We start from the raw sequence: 19,612 nt of genomic DNA on the forward strand, positions 1-19,612 counted from the left end.
TTCAATAGGATTAAACGATGTGGACAAATCTACATCTCCTGTTTGTTTCTTTTGTCTCTTGGGCACCCCTCCTCTGTATCCTCTCTTTCTTTTCTTTTTCCGTTCAATGGTGGTGCTTGATGTACAATCTCTACGGCTGGTGTTAGTGATGGAGGCGGTGGAAAGTGAGGAAGGCACAAAAAAAATGATGTAAAAGAAAAGCCTGTAAACCTGGGCTTTATTATGTTGACTTTAGTTCAGGTTTTCTTTTCCCCATTACAGGTGTGTCCTTTATAGGTGCTAAGGACTACGCTGCAGATGCATTTTCTTTTCTTAGGGTACGTGCACACTACGGAATCGTGCCGGAAAACCCATCACATATTCCGTAGCTTGCACGGATCCACTCCCGGATTCTGGCGGCAGCACGTGTCTCCGCCCGTGTCATAGACTCCATTCTATGCACGGGCGGATTGTGCCGTCCGTTCAAAGAATGAACCTCGCGAGTGGATGCGAGTTGTGGAATCCGCAACAGGTTTTTTCGACGTGATTCCGTAGTGTGCATGTACCCTTACATTGTTATTTCCTGATGATCACATCTAGTCATTTCAATTTTCCAGACACATACTACAGTAACAGCCAGGACTCCTTACAATATAAGTATTTAAGCTTACCCAATCAATAAGGTACACTTGGTATCAGCCACAATGGCTTGAATATAAGTACATTTAGAGGAATTGCAATGTAAGATAGAAACTGGATAGGGATGTATTCAGTCAGGTCACAGTGGAAATCTCTCATCACCTGGACATTGATCAGTTTCAGGGCAATATCAAATTCTGCCCAATTACTAAGGCCGCACAATAGTGTTATAAGGTAAGGGATTATATTATGGAATCCAGGGAATTTCCTACATTATCAAAGCAGCCAATGTCATAAGAAAGCAGATATCACAGTGTATATAAAATTATTTAACCCCTTAGGGACCGCACCAGTTTACTCCTTAGACCAGGGATACACTTCAATGTTTTGTAGCTCTACAAGATTGATTTAAACTTTTGAGCTACAGCTGCAATCCAAAGCAATACATTGAGTTGTGTACAATTCTGTAGTCTGCAGCTGTCACTCAAGAGGTTAAGGGGTTACCCAGGCTTGGAAAAACATGTCCGCCTTCTTCCAGAAACAGCACATCTCCTGTCCTTAGTTTGGGTGTGGGTTTGCAGCTCAGTTCCACTGATATGAATGGAAACCCTTTAATATTAAGTCTCAGTTGGAGAATAATAGCAGCAGCACTCACAGTATGTGAGTGATTTTTTGCTAATCATACATTGTATTTGAAATCCCGTCCAGAGCATATACACATAGTATACTCTCCGGCCAGGACGTCAGTTTTCTGCAACCGCTATTCATTGAAGAAGGGAGTGGTGAATCTCAGAATGGACAACAAAGCTAGAATCTGGATCTGTGAGTATAAGGAGCCTCTGTCGGAACAGGTGCTGATACATTCCCTTTCTGAATGCTAATCAGATTTGCAGAGGATTTCAGTGCGAAACTCACAGCGTGAAATCCACTGCCATACAGTACATGTGAATGTACTCTAATAAGGACAGATTTTCTCAACGTAGATATTAGTGGCACGTTATTGGCATATGCCACAATGTCTGACAGCAGGGGTCTTACCCCTTTGCCCACCGCCAATTGGTAGAACAAAGTGACAGCAACTCCTGTTGGCTCTTCTTCACTTTCTTTGATGACTTCAGTACTTAAAGTGACTGTACCACCAGGCCCAGGCTGAAGCACTGGAGGCGGGCCGACCCACCCCCAGTGGGAAGAAACTCCAGCCCCTCCATGACGTGACTCCATTAGAATCAATGGAACCCTATCATAGAGGGGCTGGGGTTTCCTCCCACTAAGGGGGGGTCGGCCCTCCTCCTGTGCTTCAGCCTGGGCCTGGTGGTACAGTCACTTTAATTATGGCTAACAGGAGATGAAGTAGCAGGGTTTTTTCCTAGCAGCATAGCAAACTTGCTCTAGTGTGTACCATTGGTCACAGCAGTCACACTCCCAGGGACCCCTGCCGGAAGGCGAAATCCCTTTCCCAGCTTAGCCAATAAATGACGGGAGCGGCCAATCAGTGACTAGATGTTTAAACTGCATGGTTAAACATCACCACATGATAAACAACCATAACCTCTGGGTCACCACAACCTGAAACCATTCAACCTTTATAGACAAATAAGGGTAATGAAAATGACGAGAAACTGATTGTGTGTAGAGGAATTTGTGATTTTTCTTTCTTCTGATTGTTTTTTTTTTTCTTCTTGTGATTTTTTTATTGCCTTTTTAGTACATTCTTATGCCATCTTGCCTGAGCTGTTTTAACAGCTTTTTGCAATGTAGTTTTACCCAGATGACTTGTACGCTTATTCTGGAAGCTATTTATTGGAAGCTCTTATGCTGCGTTTACACGGAACGATTACCGTGCGAATTTGCACGATAACGATCGAATTCGAACGATAATCGTACGTGTAAACGCAGCGAACGGTCAAACAACGAGCGAATAATCGTTCATTTTGATCTTTCAACAACTTCTCAAATCGTTGTTGATTGTTCGCAAAAAATTCGCAGATCGTTCCGTATGAACGTGTGTCGTTCGCCGATTTAACCAATGTGTGAGATAGGCTTAAAGCGATCGCAAAACAAATTTCCGTACGATATATTGTACCGTCTAAACGCTGATCGTTATGAACAAAAAAACGTTACTCCGACATCGTTAATCGTACGTTTGGGCGAATTATCGTTCCGTGTAAACGTAGCATTAGAACATCATAGCTTTGCTATTTATAAACATTGTATAGCTTGCTTTCGGTTCTCCAGGGAAAATTAACTTGTTCTCTATCCACAGGATAGGGTCAAGTAAGAGATTGCACGTGGGGTGGGTGAGGTCTGACCTCTGTACCCCCCGCCAATCTCCGTATCAGGCCCCTGGCTTCTTTGTTATGAATACAGCCGTAGGTACGGCACGTGACCCGCGGCTCTGTTCATTCCTATGGAGCTGCCAGAAAGAGCTGAGTAAGTCGGTAAGTGCTTACTAGGTTCTTTCCGGCTCCTCCACAGAAATGAATAGAGCCAAGGGTCACGTGCCGTACCCGTGGCTCTGTCCAAATCAAAGAAGCCAGGGGCCTGATACGGAGATTGGCGGGGGGTACGGAGGTCAGACACCCCCCGCGCAATCTCTTATTGGTCCCTTATCCTGTGGATAGGGGACAAGTTAATTTTCCCTGAACAACCTCTTTAATTCCAGTCCACTTTCTTATGGTAGCGGTGCCTTGTTAATAGTGTTAGTGATGTGTTTTGGTAGTAGTCATATACAGTAATACCTCAGTGTTCGAACGCTTTGGAACTCAAACTGCTTGGTATTTGAACGAAAATTTACCCAGAAGTAGTGTTTGGAATTCCAACTTTGCTCGATTTTCGAACGTTTTTGCGAGCGTGAATGGTGGGTTGTACCTGGCGGGTTAAGCAGTGGTGAGGCTTCACATACAGTACAGTGCTGTATAAGACTGCTGGAGCGCATATACAGTGCAGTAGTAGTACAGGCAGTGCACCACCATCTCCCATACATTACAGTGCTTGGATGGGGGGGACGCTATACAGTAAAGGATGGGTGAGGAGTTGGTGACTACTGTACTATAATTGCTGGTTCTGATGAACATTTCTTATGTTTAATGTCCTGTACAGTATAGTGCTGTACTGTAGTGATTATACTGAGCACTTATCAGTGTAATAAATGAGTATTGTAGGTAATTATTGGTGGCTGCTGGAACCAATTAATCACATTTACATTATTTCCTATGGGAAGACACTGCTCGGTTTTCAAACTGCCTTCCGGAACCAATTAAGTTCGAGAACTGAGGTACCACTGTACATAGTTATAGTTCCATGTGCTAACCAGGCCTAACCCTCCAACTGAACACAACACCACTAGCCAAGCCTTTGCATCTTTTATGAAGAGCAGTCATAGCCTGAACAGCTACAATGACTTTACCTTTCAGACAAGCTGGTAGTATCAGTAACACTCATATCGGCTTTCGGCAAAGTATACCTTACAGATACACATCAGCAACAACTGGTCATATGATCGTCAAATAAAAGCCCCCCCCCAGACCAGTCGACGGTACAGAGTCCTAGCCAGGCTTATAGTAGTAGTAACCATGGCTTACATAGCTAAATCCTTCTATGACTTGCATGCTACAAACCTTGATGGGGAAAAGGTAGACTTTAATGTTTTTAGGGGAAGGGTGGTGTTAATAGAAAATGTGGCTTCCCTTTGAGATACCACCGTCAGGGATTACACCCAGCTAAATGAGCTGCAGTGCAGGTATCCACGTCGGCTTGTGGTGCTGGGATTTCCTTGTAATCAGTTTGGCTACCAGGTAAGTGACTACAAGACTATACATGTGTTTCATGCTGTTACATCATTCAGCGGGCCTTGTGCATACAGATGGTGTACTCATACGCAGGTAAGGAGGATGTTGTCATGGAAACCTGCGTAGGGCCTGAGAATGAGTAAGGTACACTAAGCTTACTGCCATTATTGATGGTATACATGAATGGTATATAGTTACGGGGGTTACTCAGATGAGTGATGTACTATAGCGCTCCAGCTGTTGCAAAACTACAACTCCCATCATGCCTGGACAGCCAAAGCTAAAGCTTTGGCTGTCCAGGCATGATGGGAGTTGTAGTTTTCCGCCGAAAGAATTGACATGTCGAACTCACGTCTCTCCAGCTGCTGCAAAACTACAACTCCTATCATGCCTGGACAGCCAGAGCTTTAGCTGTCCTGACATGATGGGAATTGTAGCTCTGAAACAGCTGGAGGGCCACAGTCTGACATCTGTGGTCTAGGCCATGGGTCTCCAAACTGTGGCCCTCTAGCTGTTGTGAAACTACAACTCCCATCATGCCTGGACAGCTAAAGCTTTGGATTTGGCTGTCCAGGCATGATGGGAAATGTAGTTTAGCAACAGCTGGAGGGGCGCAGTTTGGAGACCCATGGTCTAGGCATTCCTCTGCAAACTGACTATATCTGGTCTAAGGGCCAGTTCACACTGTGCTGCTGCATGTTAGTTCTATGAGCGGAGAGCGGCGGCAGCGGACGAGCGCGCGCCCTCTGATTCACTTACAGCAGCACACTGAGCACGGCGAGATTTTCCGCCGCGGAATTCCGATGATCTTGTTCAGTGTTTACTGGCCCTTAGTGGGTACTGTGTCAGGACTGTGTATTATGCAGAGGATTACCTAGACTGGATACTATTGTTGAAAACTTTAACATGTGACAATTGCAAATTCTTTTTGGATTTTCAGCCTCTTGATATAAACAAGAATGTTTCCATTGAAACATTCCTGGCACATCTATGTAGGAAATTATAGTTAACCCTTTAATGACCAGGCCAATTTTCATTTTTGTATTTTTTTTTTTTTGCCCTGGATTTTTACTTTATGCCCGGAGTTCTTCTTTAAAGGGGTAATCCAGCGAAAATCATTTTCTTCCAAATCAACTGGTGTCAGAAAGTTATATAGATTTGCAATTTATTTCTATTAAAAAAAATCTCAAGTCTTCCTATACTTATTAGCTGCTGTATGTCCTGCACGAAAAGTTGTTTTATTTCCAGTCTGACACAGTGCTGACATCTCTGGCCGAGACAGGAACTGTCCAGAGCAGGAGTGGTTTTCTATGGGGATTCATAGAAAACGGAGACAGAATTCCTGTCTCTGCCAGAGATGTCAGCAGAGAGCACTGTGTCAGACTAAAAATAAAACAACATTTCCTGCAGGGCATACATCAGCTAATAAGTATGGAAAGACTTGAGATTTTTAATAGAAGTAAATTACAAATCTATATAACTTGCTGACACCAGTTGATTTGAAAGAAAAAGATTTTCGCTGGACAACCCCTTTAATAGTAACTAGTAGAGATGAACGAATTTACAGGAGGATAAAAGCAAAGAGCTTCGTTCTTCTCATCAGCCTGCGGGGCTCTCTGTGCCGATCCTCCTCGGGTGTTGAGAAAAGCTGGATCCAGTCCTGGGAAACTAGAAGTCTCCCAGGACTGGATCCAGCTTTTCCCATTACCTCAGGAGGAGCGGCACGGCAGTCAGTCAGGAGAAGACAGTAAGCTGATCAACGGATTGTAGAGATAACAAAGCAATTTGCTTTGTTATTACTGTAAATTTGCTCATGTCTAGTAACATGCATTATAGTTTGCATCTGACATCCCCTCCATTACCCTATAAGACAGGGATGGGGAACCTTCGGCCCTCCAGCTGTTGCAAAACTACAAGTCCCATCATGCCTGGCCTGGACAGCCTTCGGCTGTCCAGGCCAGGCATGATGGGACTTGTAGTTTTGCAACAGCTGGAGGGCCGAAGGTTCCCCATCAATGCTATACGCCATAGTGTTGCACAGTCCACAGGCCTATAAGCCATCCAGTGTAATTGCCCTACTGCGTTTTTATGTAATATCAAAATATTTCTGCATTCAACTTGCTTTCATCTATGCCGGCAGGCGGCCACCGTGCTGGACATCTGTGAGCCCGGCCTGACATTTGTTGCAGTCATTGGCTATTTTGATAAGACGTTTCCATGGAAATAAGGTTGCCATGGTTTCTCTACATTCCTAAAAAAATAGAGAATAGGTAATAAGCGCTGTCTATTATAACTGTGTGATTGCTGAGCGCTGCTGTTATTTCCGAATGACGTTACAACATTTTCCAATGAGTCCACATTTTTATTATTTTGCAAAAGAAAAATGACAAAAGGGAATAAGGACTTAAAGGGACCCTGTCACTAATTCACGATCCGATTAAAGGGATTATCCAGTGAAAATCTTTTTCTTTCAAATCAAAGTTAATTTAATTCTATTTAAAAATCTCAAGTCTTCCAGTACTTATAAGGTGCTGTATGTCCTGCAGGAAGTGGTGTATTCTTTCCAGTCTGACACAGTGCTCTCCGCTGCCACCTCTGTCCATGTCAGGAACTGTCTAGAGCAGCAAATCCCCATAGAAAACTTCTCCTGCTCTGGACAGTTCCTGTCTCAGCCAGAGATGGCAGCAGAGAGCACTGTGTCAGACTGAAAAGAAAACATTTCCTACAGGATATACAGCAGCTGATAAGTATGGGAAGATTTGAGATTTTTAAATAAAAGTAATTTACGAATATGGTTTGAAAGAAAATTATTTTCGCTGGACAACCCCTTTAAGTGTGCAGACAAATGAGTTGTATCATTACCGATTGACACATCTATCCCGTCCAACAAATCAATACCTATACCAATATGACTCTGAAATGGCAAAGCCAAGGTATAAATACCTACAGCTTCCCTATACTGTACATTTTGTCCTAAATGACTGATCCTCAATAAATTATGTTAAATTTTTATGCTTTCACGTCTATTTTTATCTATTTTTTTAGGAAAATTGTAAAAATGAAGAAATTCTTAATTCCCTGAAACATGTCAGACCAGGTGATGGCTTCGAGCCAGGTTTCACCTTGTTCCAAAAATGCGAGGTCAACGGGAAAGGCATCCATCCGGTCTTCGCTTACCTGAAGGACAAACTCCCTTCTCCAGATGACGAACCATCTGGCCTGATCACCGACCCAAGATATATAGTATGGAGTCCTGTGCACCGATCTGACCTGTCCTGGAACTTTGAGAAGTTTCTCATTGGCCCAGAAGGAGAACCTTTCAAGCGCTACAGTAAAAACTTTCCAACTATCAACATAGAACCTGATATCCAAAGACTCCTAAAGCTTGCCAAATAATGTCACACACACACACATATATATATATATATATATATATATATATATATATATATATATATATATATATATATATATATATATATATATGTAGTCAGTATCACCCTATACAGATTCTAGGCTCATGTGAATTGCAGGGTCAGTTGGCAGATCTTACTGGGAAGGGATGATCAGTGAGTACCAGCAATTCATGCACAGATAGGGTCCGCTCCCAGTATGACCAGTGTCACTGTGTGTAATATTATTAATTCCCGATATGCCCCATAAGCTCATATGTAATGTAATGTAAAGTGTTTGTAAAATGCAACTAGTGTTCAGATGTTAGACTTGTACTTGATGACTGTATTCTTTTAAACACTGTGGAAGAGTACAAGAGTGTTGTATCAGGGCTGTGTCTGAATACGGCTGTATAATAAACATGTCACATTACATTTGTTCTGGTTGTTTGATATGCATTAACGTGTACAGTAACATTATAACGGGAATCTATAGTCTCAGGTTGTACCCATGCCACAAGGGTAAGCCCCTGCGGGCAGGGTCCTCTTCCCCCATGTACCGGTCTGTCTTTTGCCTTCATGTAATGTGTTCTGCTCTTGTAATGTTCCTGTTTGTTACCCCTATCTATTGTATAGCGCTCTGGAATTAAGGGCGCTTTATAAATAAATAATAATAAAAAGGGGGATTTATCTTATGAATAATGGTACTGGTAATAAATTGTTAAAGGGGAACTCAAGGGGAAATACAAAAATTGCGGGCAGGGGCTGGGGGGAACATAATAAAGAAGCTATGCTTACCCGTCCTTCCGCAGCCCAGCGACAACCTTCTGCTTCTCTCAGCAGGAAATACCCGCTCAGTGACTGCAGTGGTGTCCCGCCCCAGTCACTGATTGGCTGAGCGGGTATTGCTGAACAAGAACGTGACGTCACAGGACCGGGAGCTGCAGGAGACCGTTGCAGGCATTGGTAATGTTCCCCCACATCCCTGCATTTTTACATTTCTCCTTTAATAGTTTACTTATATCAAGTACTATGAAAGTCAAAATTAACAGACGATAAATCTAAATCAGATCACTATTTGTTGTGACCGTCCTCATCAGTTCAGGTCATTTTTACATGGAAGCTGGTAGCGCTATTGTTCCAGACATCTTGGATCCCCTATGGATGTTGCTGCTCAAGTCTTTCTGCTACATGTAATCCCAGACACACTTTATAAAGATATCAGGGCTTTGTGGGGGCCATACCATCGCTTTAAAGACTTGCAGTAGGCAATCTATCATATAAATCTGTACTCCATCACATTATAATTCCCTTCACAATCTTTCACCTGTGTAGTGGCCCCCAAGACTAAGCAAAATATAGCAATTTCCGAACATATCTTACAAGGCAGAGTATGGGCTTGTCTGCACATCTACATTATAGAACGGTGTTGTATGGATCTGTCCTACAGCACCTGCAGTATTTCCTTGTGCATCCAGCTGAAAAAATATATAATTGTGGTATACTACACTGTGTGGCTTTCAGGGGAGAATTTTCCTGAGTGGAGATTAATAAGGTGACACAATGCTTAAGAGCAGGAGTTCTCCAGATTGATATACATCTCTATAGGTAACATTATAGGATTACTAGTCATCTTGTCATCCATGGATCGAAATCTCTGCTCCTTCTATACTTAGGAGTCCAGTGGGCGGTCCCATCATTGAGCACTAGACTCTTGAGAAAAGAAAGATCAAGTCTTTGACAAGTTATTCAACTTCTATACCCATAGATATACATCAATCTGCCCCAAAAATTGTGGAATGTGCAATCACAAACACTTTTCTGTATAAACCCCTAAAAATAATTGTTTTAGGGGGGTTCACGACTGTCATGCCATAACAAATGTTGGGAGAAACTAAGGGTCCTATTACACAGAACGATAATCCGGCCGATTAGCACTCTCTGTAATAAACAAAACAAACAGCCGATGACAACGATCGTCGGCTAATCGTTGATATAGGCTTGGACCTATAATTGTTGGGTGCCGCGGGTCCCTCACGCTCCAGCTTCAGAGCGGCCTGTCTGGGCTGACAGGCCGCTCAGCCAATGACTGTCTGGGACCGCCGCGGCCAGTGATTGACTGAGCAGCCTGTCAGCTGAGACAGGCCACTCTAAAGCTGCAGCACGTGGGACCCGTAAGAAGCAGGGCAGAACTGGAGCCCTGCCGCATGGATAGGTAATGTATAGAGTTTAAAGGGGTTATCCAGTGCTACAAAAACATGGCCACTTTCCCCCTCTCCTGTCTCCAGATTGGGTGGAGTAAATGGACCCTAATTGCAAACCACACCTGAACTGGAGACAAGAGAGGGGGGAAAGTAGCCATATTTTTGTAGCGCTGGATAACCCCTTTAAGCAAGGGCTGCAAGGACATTGGTAACGATGTCCATGCAGCACGTTAAACAATTATCGGGCCGTGTAATAGGCCCAGTGAGCGACCGATCTAGCAGATTGCCACTCGTTTACAGTGATTATCGGGCCTCCATCGGCATGTGTGTTTTAGTAGTAGTTATTTCACTTCTTCCCTGTGAAAGATACATGAGCTAGAAAACAAAGGTAGCTCCTCCTACATGGCAATTTGGGAAATTAGTTCAGCATCTAATTATTGTGAGCAGATGGATTCCAGGGAGTGTAACTAATATTATGTAAGTAAGGGAGGGGCAGCAAATCACATGGATTATCTACAGCTGTTATGTACAACTAATGTCATCAAACAGGAATCAGGAAATACAACATACACTTGAAATCTAAGACACTGGGCCCAGGTAAAGCCATCACTCCAGAGCTGGACTGAGCTTTGGGACCACCACTCTGTTTACTTTGAGTTCTCTATGTGATTAGAATTTAAAACTAGGCTCAGGTCATGAGGGTGAGCAAGGGCCAAGTGTGACAGGTGGCACATACAGAGGGAATACTGGTTGTAGAATGAACCATCACCCACTGCACTGACAGCAGACCAGCTGTTAGTTTGAAGCTCTAGACCCGGGATGTGCTTCAGCTCTCCAGGCTTGATGGGAACTTTGTAGTCGTAGAGGGCCGAAAATTCCCCATCGCTGCCATAGGCTGTCAGGGCAGGTCCCCTTGTGAAGACACTATAATATGTCCTAGAGCCAGCCACAAAGACTCCTACTAAAACCGTGTATTCTCCTGCCGCATTAGAAAATGCAGAGGAAACACGGCAGGGCTGCCCCCTCTCCCCACTGATCTTTATCCTGACTCTGGAACCCTTCCTTAGACATGTGAGGCGTAATCTGGACATCTCTGGGGTGCGGGTGGGGTCAGTGGAACACAGAGTTGCTGCTTATGCGGATGATCTCTTATTTTTCCTTACCCAGCCCATAGTCTCGCTCCCTAATCTGCTGTCAGAATTATCCCGTTACCAGGCCCTCTCTAACTATAAAATCAATCTCCAGAAATCTGAGGCACTCAACATATCCCTCCCTTCCGAGGCAGTCTCCTCCCTCGAGGCGTCCTTCCCCTTCCGTTGGACCCGCTCCTCCCTCAAGTATTTGGGGGTCCAGCTCACACCTTCCACATCTGACCTATACAAAACGAACTTCCCACCTATGCTCCAGACGATAGAGAGGGACTTGCTTCGCTGGCACAGGGGCACCTTCTCCTGGTTTGGCCGCTGTGCAATTTTTAAAATGAACGTCCTGCCTCGCCTACTGTACCTCTTTCAGGCCCTCCCGGTCACGGTGCCCCTGTCATACTTCAGGCAACTCACCTCACTTCTTACCAAATTTATATGGGCGCACAAACAACCACGCATAGCAAAGGCAGTTTTATATCGCCCCAAATCAAAGGGCGGTCTTGGACTGCCTAACATCTACCAATATTATGTCGCTTCCCACCTGTCCAGAGTACTGGACTGGCACCGCCACTCCTCCTCGAAGCTATGGGTGGACCTGGAAAAGGCGGTCGCTCCACTGTCTTTGCTGGCAGCTCCCTGGCTCCCGGCCTCCGCCAGTCTTGCGGGCCCCCACCCCACTATTGCCCCGACACTCAGGGTCTGTCATCAGCATCTCTCCGCTAGCTTCATGGCCCCACACCCTTCTCCCCTGTTCCCAATTCTGGATAACCCATCTTTCCGCCCGGGGATAGAAGATGCTGCCTTCCGCATGTGGTCGCGGGCTGGACGCTTTCGTGCCCAATCCTTTCTCAGGGGCACAGTATGGCCCTCGCTCTCTGATCTTAATGCCCTAACTGACCCCACCCCCTTAGGGTTCTGGAGATCACTTCAGCTCCATCACTTCCGTCTCTCCCTTCCCATGCCCTCCTGCTTTGCCCGCTTACACACACCTTTCGAATCCCTGTGCCTGGGCTCCGGCCCTCTCCGACATTCTCTTTCCATTCTTTATGCCATGTTGGGCTCACCCCCCGATCAACCATCTCCCCCCTTTCTCATGGCCTGGGAGGAGGACCTGAACACATCCTTCACCGCAGCGCAGGTGGACAGAGTGCTCAAGTGCACGCACTCCTCCTCGATCTCCTCCCGCATACAGGAAGCGGGCTACAAGCTCCTCTCCCGTTGGTACCGGCTACCTGTCCGACTACACAGGATCTTCCCTGAGGTGTCCCCACAATGCTGGAGGGAATGCGGCGAGGAAGGCTCCCTCCTCCATACGTTCTGGAGTTGCCCCAGATTGGATTCTTTTTGGAAAGAGGTTTGGCGTATCGCCTCCACTTTTACTGGCTACCCCCTCCCTTTCTCGCCTGCTCTTTTCCTCCTGCATGTGTCCGACATCCCTCTCAAAAGTTACCGTACCTCGATTCTCCGACACTTGATCAATGCTGCCCGGGCCTGTATACCCGCTTTGTGGCGCCAACCTGACCCCCCTAGCCTTGCACTGTGGATCCGGAAAGTGGAGGACATCAAACACATGGAGGACCTGACTGCTCAGCTTCATGCCCGAAACTCTAGGTTCTTCCAGACCTGGTATTATTGGGAGAAGTTCACCGAGACCCCTGAATACAGGTCTCTGCTGACTAAATGAGGTGCAGCCTGCTCTCCTTTCACCACCCCTCTCTGTACTTCCCCTCTACCCACTTGCCCCCCCTTACTTCCCCCCCCCCCCTAATCTGTTGGTCTTCTGACCTTTCTATGGTCGAGCGCTAGCTCACTCCCTATCCTTCATTTGAGGTTTGCTATGCCAAATGAGTGCACTCTATGGGAGCCGTGGTTAGGTCTATTTGCTCAGTGTGTCTGACTATGAATACTTCAGCGCCCTGCGAGACACCAAATGTATCCCTTGATGTATAAAAATTTAAAAAATGTAAAATTTAGAATAAAAAAAAAAAAAAAAAGAAAATGCAGAGGAGACGAAACTGGTAATTGTACTTGTTAAAGGGGCTTTTCAATAGCACTGTATTTTGTGGTTGTACTTCCTGTAACATTTCAGCACGCTGTAATAACATCTTATTCTACCCAAATGTACCACATATATTTCTGTATATCACAGGGAAATTGTGATGTAAGCTGGATGGGATGGTCACATGATGAAACGATGAGCAAATTTACAGCAGGGCTGTGAAGTCGGAGCTAGTTTTGGCTGGAGCCGGAGTTGGAAAAAAACGTACCAACTCCAGCTTTAAAAAATGTAGAATTGAATTTCGATACGAATTTTATAAGTTTTGCTCATAAATATATATTATGAGCAACATTATAATAGGGCACTGGCCCTATTACATAAGGGGGGGGGGGGTCGGGGAAAAGTTGTCGGTCACTATTTCGCAGTTTGCTTCTGAGCTGGAAGAGTCCATTGTGTGGGGGGAGATCTGTGCTGGTCTCTTCCTGGATGCCTGATGACTGTATATGAGCAGCAGTGTAATATGAAGATATCCTGTGTAATATAGAGGAGGAGAAGCCATAAGTAGTGTAGCAGTAACCTGTCCTCAGTGAGGTGTTTTCTCTCGGAGAAGATTGTGTGTTTTTCTTCAGTGTTCTATGACTGCAGCAGTGTGTGTGTGCTATGGCTGCAGCAAGCCAAGTCTGTGGTGTGTGCATGCTATGGCTGCAGCAGGCTGTGTGTGCGTGCTTTTGCGTGCCCCCACAGTGACCTTCTATATCACTGTGTGACCCCTTGTATATCACTATGGCTGACCCCTATATTACAGGTATCTGGCATTGTTAGCAGTGTATCTTTGTGTATGGTGAATATTTAGTTAGAAACATAGAAGACTGTCAGCAGGAAAAAAAAACACCTGCTCAATCTAGTCTAGTTGTGAGTAGTTCAGGACATGGAGGCTGGAGACTGGCTGCATCCACTGCACACACATGAGAAGCTGCTTTATATACAGTATTCCTTTATTCCCTCAGCCAATGTAATAAACAACTCCCCTGGTATATGACTGGCCATTTATGAAGGCGCTGGTGTCGGTCCTGATAAAATTCAGGAGTCGGAGCTGCGGCTTACCAACTCCACAGCCCTGATTTACAGTATTGACTAAGCAAATGCTTCGTTAGGCTCAGCTATCCGCTTGTGAGCCAGCTGCCTTTGAACTCTGTGCCGCTCTGGGTGCCTGGAAAAGCTGGAGCCAGTTCTTGGAAACAGAAGGACTGGATCCAGCTCTTCCAGGCACCTGGGGAGTAGCGGCACTTAGTTAATAAAGTAAATGCATTCATCACTATTCATGATCATTTACAGCCAAACAACGGCTCTTATTTTGCATAAAGAGACGTGTAAATACAGACATAAGCTGCTTATTCGTGTTGGTTTGTTGCAGTAGTTTGGGGGGGTAGCTGGAGTAGAGAAGCCCTACTGTATAACATAAGCTCATAACCAGCTTAAGATTTACATTCAGAACTCCATAACACCTTCCCACATACAAAGAAAGAGCTTTAATAGTCTAAAGTTTATTTCAAAAACATATTTCACAAATGAAATATTAAGAGTTGGGTGATGGGGTAGACAGTAAAGCTATATACAGCAAGGAGCACAAGACAAGATCATCTCATGCCAAAACGCATAGGAAGATACATTTACACAATTCTGTACAGTTTAGATGAGCAGGCGATGTTTATCAAAAGGCGAGTTGAGAATCTACTGTGCAGTGGTCCACATTAATAAAAAGTCTGCATTACTGTTGTCCTGCTTTCTTATCTGTTACTTACCAAGATTTAGCAAGTATACACACTTCACAAAAATAAAAATATACAAAAGAAAAAAAAATATGTAACTGTTCAGTTTCTGCTATCGACAGAACGAGATCTCGACCTAGACCTCGACCTCTGATGATCGGCAGATGCTGGGGACTTTGATGGGCTTCTAGATGCAGCTTTTTGGGATTTTTCTTGAACAGGGGACCTACTCACAGATCGGGATTTGCTACGGTTACTGCGGGGAGTGCGGCTACGGCTACGAGAGCGGCTGTAGGACTTCCTGCTCCTGGAGCGAGAACGGCTGCGAGACCTGGATGAGCTCCTGCTGCGGGAATGGGACCTGCTGATAAAATACACAGTTCAGGGTAAACCACAGCCCAACAAACAATGTGCCTATAAAGACTGTACAATTATACAATTTAACCACTCTATAAAAGATGGTCCACAAACCTGTGCCTTTTGTTTCCTTCAATCAGCTTGATTTTTCTTCCATTGATCTCCTTGCCGGATAGTTTATCAACAGCGTTCTTAAGATCGCTGTAAGTTGCAAACTCAACCACCCTGGGGAAGAGGGGGGGGGGAAAAAAAGTGCCATTACTACATGACTACTCAAATCTGACAACCACACACAGATTTATCTGAGACTATTGAAGCCAAAGCCAGGAAGAGACTATAAACAGAACTGGTCATAAAGCAAACACTTAAATCTATTGTCAAATCCATTCCTGGTTTTGGCTTCAATAATCTGTCAGATAAATCTGTCTGTGTAAACACACCATTAGAGAGTAGCCCCCTACTTACCCTTCATTTAGTTTTGGTCTATGCGCATCAGCAAACGTAACTTCGCCAGCTTGTCTCATGAAGTCTTTCAGATCCTAATGTAAGATTGAATTTCATTAGTATAAAGTCAGATAAGAATGAACTAAACAGTTTACGGTGTTAGGCCTGGAATCTGACATTGTACTTTTACCACTCTTGAGATACAGAACAGAAAAATCTACAATAGGGCACAAAATAATTGAATAGTCTTCTGAAGTAAGAAAACTAGCGTATAGTAGAAAAGGTGTTAAATTATAATAATGTTCTAAAAATTTGTATTTAATAAAAGCCATTTATTTGGTGCCCGTGATGTCATTAAAAATATAAGTTACTTTACCTTTAATAATAAATCCCTAGGCTAGTCAACCAGCAAACTGCATTAAGCGACTGGAGGAACCGTCACGAGACAAGCCCGACTGGCTCTTCACACCCACTTGAGGGCTAACCAATTGATGGAAGCTTTATATGGTACGACCCTCCCCTATAAGAAGACTATGGACGATGGCCATCATTTTCTATTCTTGTGTCGTTACCAAGGACTTTATTGCGACCAGGGATTCCAACGACCACCTAAGTGCGTATCTTTCAACTCTGCGGCCACGACCTCCTATTCGGAATCTTTATAGGCAGAACATCTCTCAACTTAGGGACCAGATTTCGATTACTCTCAGGGGGTCGCTGCAACCTGGCACTTTTAAGGAAGTGCTCCAGTATGTCTAGACCAGCAACGGATCTAGGGAGCCAACAGGCGCTCGCTGGGCATATTCAATCCGGCCCAATCAAAAGTGACCAACACAGAGCGATAACCAACAGACGCTCCTCGTCACAAGGCCAACGAGATACAGATAGGCTGGCAAATAAAGGGTTTAATATTATGTTAAAAAAATATGTTAACAAAAAGGAAGAAAAAAAAAAAAAGAAACAACCCAAGTCCCAATTATGAGAGATAATTTAACAATGTTCAGTTGCCATAATGTGTACCTAATAAGAGTACACTGGCAATATTCTCATGTACCCCATGTAATTTGAAGCAACAAACCTGCCAGCTGACACGGGAGGACAGGTTCTCCACAATGAGACGATTTTCAGTTCTTACTGGTGGAGCACTGGAAAAGAAAAAAAAGAGTTCACATACTCAGCACATGTTCTGATTTGTTTAGTTAATAGATTTCTGTAAACTACCAGTGAAAACAGCCTACCTTCTATCATTACGTGGACGGCGACTACTAAAACGATCAGAGTATCTCCCCCGTCCCATTCCTCTGCTGCCACCGCCGCTACCACCGCCTCCTCTGGGACGTAGACGTGCATGCTCAATGGTAACCCTGAAAAAAAGCAGCAATAGATTAAGAAACATCATCTAATAGCAGCTGACAACGTAACAAAAAAATACTAATTATATTATAATTTTATACCTTTCACTGCACAGTTCTTTTCCATCAAGCTCATAAACTGCGTCATCTGCGTCTCTTGGATCCTCAAATTCCTGCAATTGTGTAATGTACAATTTTAGGTAAATAATAAAAGGTCATGAGATCCCGTTCATAATTTTAAGACATATTGTTTGAATCTACTTTATTCCCCATGTTTCGGAATGCTCATAGTTTTCCCACTGGCCACCACGCCTAAAAATAATTTTTTGTTCTGTGTATATCGCTTTCCAGCAGTTATGTCATTACTAATAGAGGCAGAATTAAGTTGAGGGGTAACACCAAAATAATAGAGATTCAAACCATTCACAATAAGTGATTGTCACAGCTCTGCCCCTCCCCTTACAGTGACATCAGCCCTAGAACCAATCAGTAACTGCTAAGATCATCAATTCCTATGCTCTGTGTCATTTTTACCAATGCACATGTTATCTTAAGATACGGTAACCCCAAAAACTACACAATGATTGTTGTGTGTTAGCACAATGATATGCCGATGTATAGTATACTGCAGCATACCCATTGAGTTCAGTGGGCTGAAAGCAGTTTAATAACTACATTTAGTCCATTTCTAAGTATATACAGCATGGTAACCTGTATATCTGAATACGTAAGGAAAAAAAAAAAACTCAATGGGTCCTGTTGTTTTAGGTGTGAACATACCCTGTATCCCAAGTTATAGGTGGTACATTTTCTAAGTGGCAGAGGAAAAAAAAACTCACCACAAAGCCAAAGCCTCGCTTCAGGTCGATGTCTCTGATCCTCCCATATCCTTTGAAGAATCTTTCAACATCCTTCTCTCTGGCGGCAGGATTCAGTCGCCCGATGAAAACTCTACAACCACTCATGTTGATAATGTTGTAATGTTAGAACAAAAAGTCTGAAAAACACAAGTGAAGAGCAGAGTGAAGTTACAGTTATCAGCCACTAGATGGCGACCTAGTATTTGTTGCTTTCAGTCCTGCAGCTCCACCCTCCACACACATTGTGTAATTATATATATATATATATATATACATACATATATACACACACACATAGTTAACCATATAGATCCCAAACAAGCTCACAGCTCTAAAGATATTCTTTGTTTCTGCATTAGCCTCCACTGTAGATGTCAGTAACAATGCATTAACAAGTGAAGGCTTCACTATATGAGGCTGACATAAAAGCCTACAGATATAACGTGTAAGTAAAGATACAGCCACATAAGAGGTGGCAATGCCCATAACATACATGGCCGCTGATAGCCTTCACCTCCCTCACACATACATGATGTCGCAGGCTTTCCAAGATGGCGCCTGCAGCCTGGCCAGGGGGCGTGGCTTCTCTCCCCTCCTGTATATCCTCTACCTAATGCTATAAAATACTTTCTAGACAACAGGCAGGACGATTATAACCCGATTATATTATAATATATAGCATATTCCTACAATATACGGCGATATATCGTATAGTTCTATGTGGTCGCCCGCCTGATAGTAAAAAAAAAAAAAAAGTATAATCTAATAAAAATCCTAAAATAAAGATACGTAAGAACAGTGAGGTGTAATATAAACCCCCTAAACCGCACCCAGCCCGCGCTCACACCGCCTCAGCACCGACCTGTCTCTCCAGCTGCAGCTCCCAGAATGACTCACCCCGAAATCTGCAGAGGAACAAACTGTACCGGGGCGGAGTCACCCGAGAGGCGTGGTCTACATCACGTGATCGCCCCTCTCCTTGTTTTCCTATACACGAACGAAAAAGGGCATAGAGCCTAACCCCGCCCCTCCGTGCATTCTGTTCTTCACCAAATGGTGGCTGCTGGGGCGTGGCCTGAGAACAGAGCGCGCTGATTGGTTTAGAGCAGTGAGAGTGACGGGAGATCTGCAGTGCTGCGTGTGGTGTAAAATGGAGGACAGAGAATCCTCTGTCGTCTTCCCTCAGCACTGGAGACTATAGTGTGTGTTATATTCTGTGCTATGAGGGGCTTATTGTACAATAAAAATATCATGACTGAAAGTAATAAACATAATATATAGACCAATGAAGACACTGTGTTTAGGGCAATGAAGTAGTAAAGGGCACCTTGTAATGGCTTCCAAAGGAACCTTTCAGCTCCCTGCTGCCCCATTAACTCACAGTGTAGTGAATAGCCGTCTATCTGTCTATGCTCCCTGCTATGACAATGCTATAAGTACAAACAACTGGTAGGTGGTCCCAGTGTGGTGACCAGTAAGGGTTCCTTCACACGTACCGTATCGCTGCGTTTTTATCGCTGTGTTTTTTTCATGCACGTTTTGATTTTCACATGATTTTCATGTGAAAATCAAAACTCGCATGTAAAAAAAAAAATCGCACCAAAAACGCAGCGATAAAAACGCAGCGATACGGTACGTGTGAAGCTACCCTAAGTGTATAAACACACACACCGTATACGCAGCG

General features: G+C 44.1%; 2 protein-coding genes across 4 annotated transcripts; one reads left to right on the plus strand and one right to left on the minus strand.

Moving 5' to 3' along the window:
• The first annotated feature begins 3,994 nt into the window (after positions 1 to 3,994).
• GPX2 (glutathione peroxidase 2) lies at positions 3,995 to 7,858 on the plus strand. Its single transcript, XM_069950868.1, has 2 exons — positions 3,995 to 4,412; positions 7,452 to 7,858. The coding sequence occupies exons 1-2, from the start codon at positions 4,191 to 4,193 to the stop codon at positions 7,800 to 7,802; spliced, it is 573 nt and encodes a 190-aa protein (XP_069806969.1). The 5' UTR covers positions 3,995 to 4,190; the 3' UTR covers positions 7,803 to 7,858.
• Positions 7,859 to 14,670: 6,812 nt separating this feature from the next.
• Positions 14,671 to 18,881, minus strand: LOC138771273 (serine/arginine-rich splicing factor 5-like). Of its 3 annotated transcripts, XM_069950869.1 has the most exons (8): positions 18,791 to 18,880; positions 17,908 to 18,065; positions 17,171 to 17,241; positions 16,955 to 17,080; positions 16,795 to 16,861; positions 15,738 to 15,811; positions 15,387 to 15,497; positions 14,671 to 15,279 (listed from the first exon to the last, which is right to left on the minus strand). In XM_069950869.1, exons 2-8 carry the CDS (start codon positions 18,031 to 18,033, stop codon positions 15,018 to 15,020), a joined length of 837 nt encoding a protein of 278 aa, XP_069806970.1. In that variant the 5' UTR covers positions 18,034 to 18,065; positions 18,791 to 18,880; the 3' UTR covers positions 14,671 to 15,017. The 3 variants fall into 3 exon arrangements, 1 of the variants encoding a protein (XP_069806970.1); XR_011359586.1 differs by lacking the exon at positions 14,671 to 15,279 and having other exon boundaries at positions 15,472 to 15,497; positions 15,738 to 16,605; positions 18,791 to 18,881; XR_011359587.1 differs by lacking the exons at positions 14,671 to 15,279; positions 15,387 to 15,497 and adding an exon at positions 16,093 to 16,605 and having other exon boundaries at positions 18,791 to 18,881.
• Between the last annotated feature and the right edge of the window lie 731 nt (positions 18,882 to 19,612).

The sequence above is a fragment of the Dendropsophus ebraccatus genome, chromosome 13 (genome assembly GCF_027789765.1).
Source record: "Dendropsophus ebraccatus isolate aDenEbr1 chromosome 13, aDenEbr1.pat, whole genome shotgun sequence".
Lineage (NCBI taxonomy): Eukaryota > Metazoa > Chordata > Amphibia > Anura > Hylidae > Dendropsophus > Dendropsophus ebraccatus.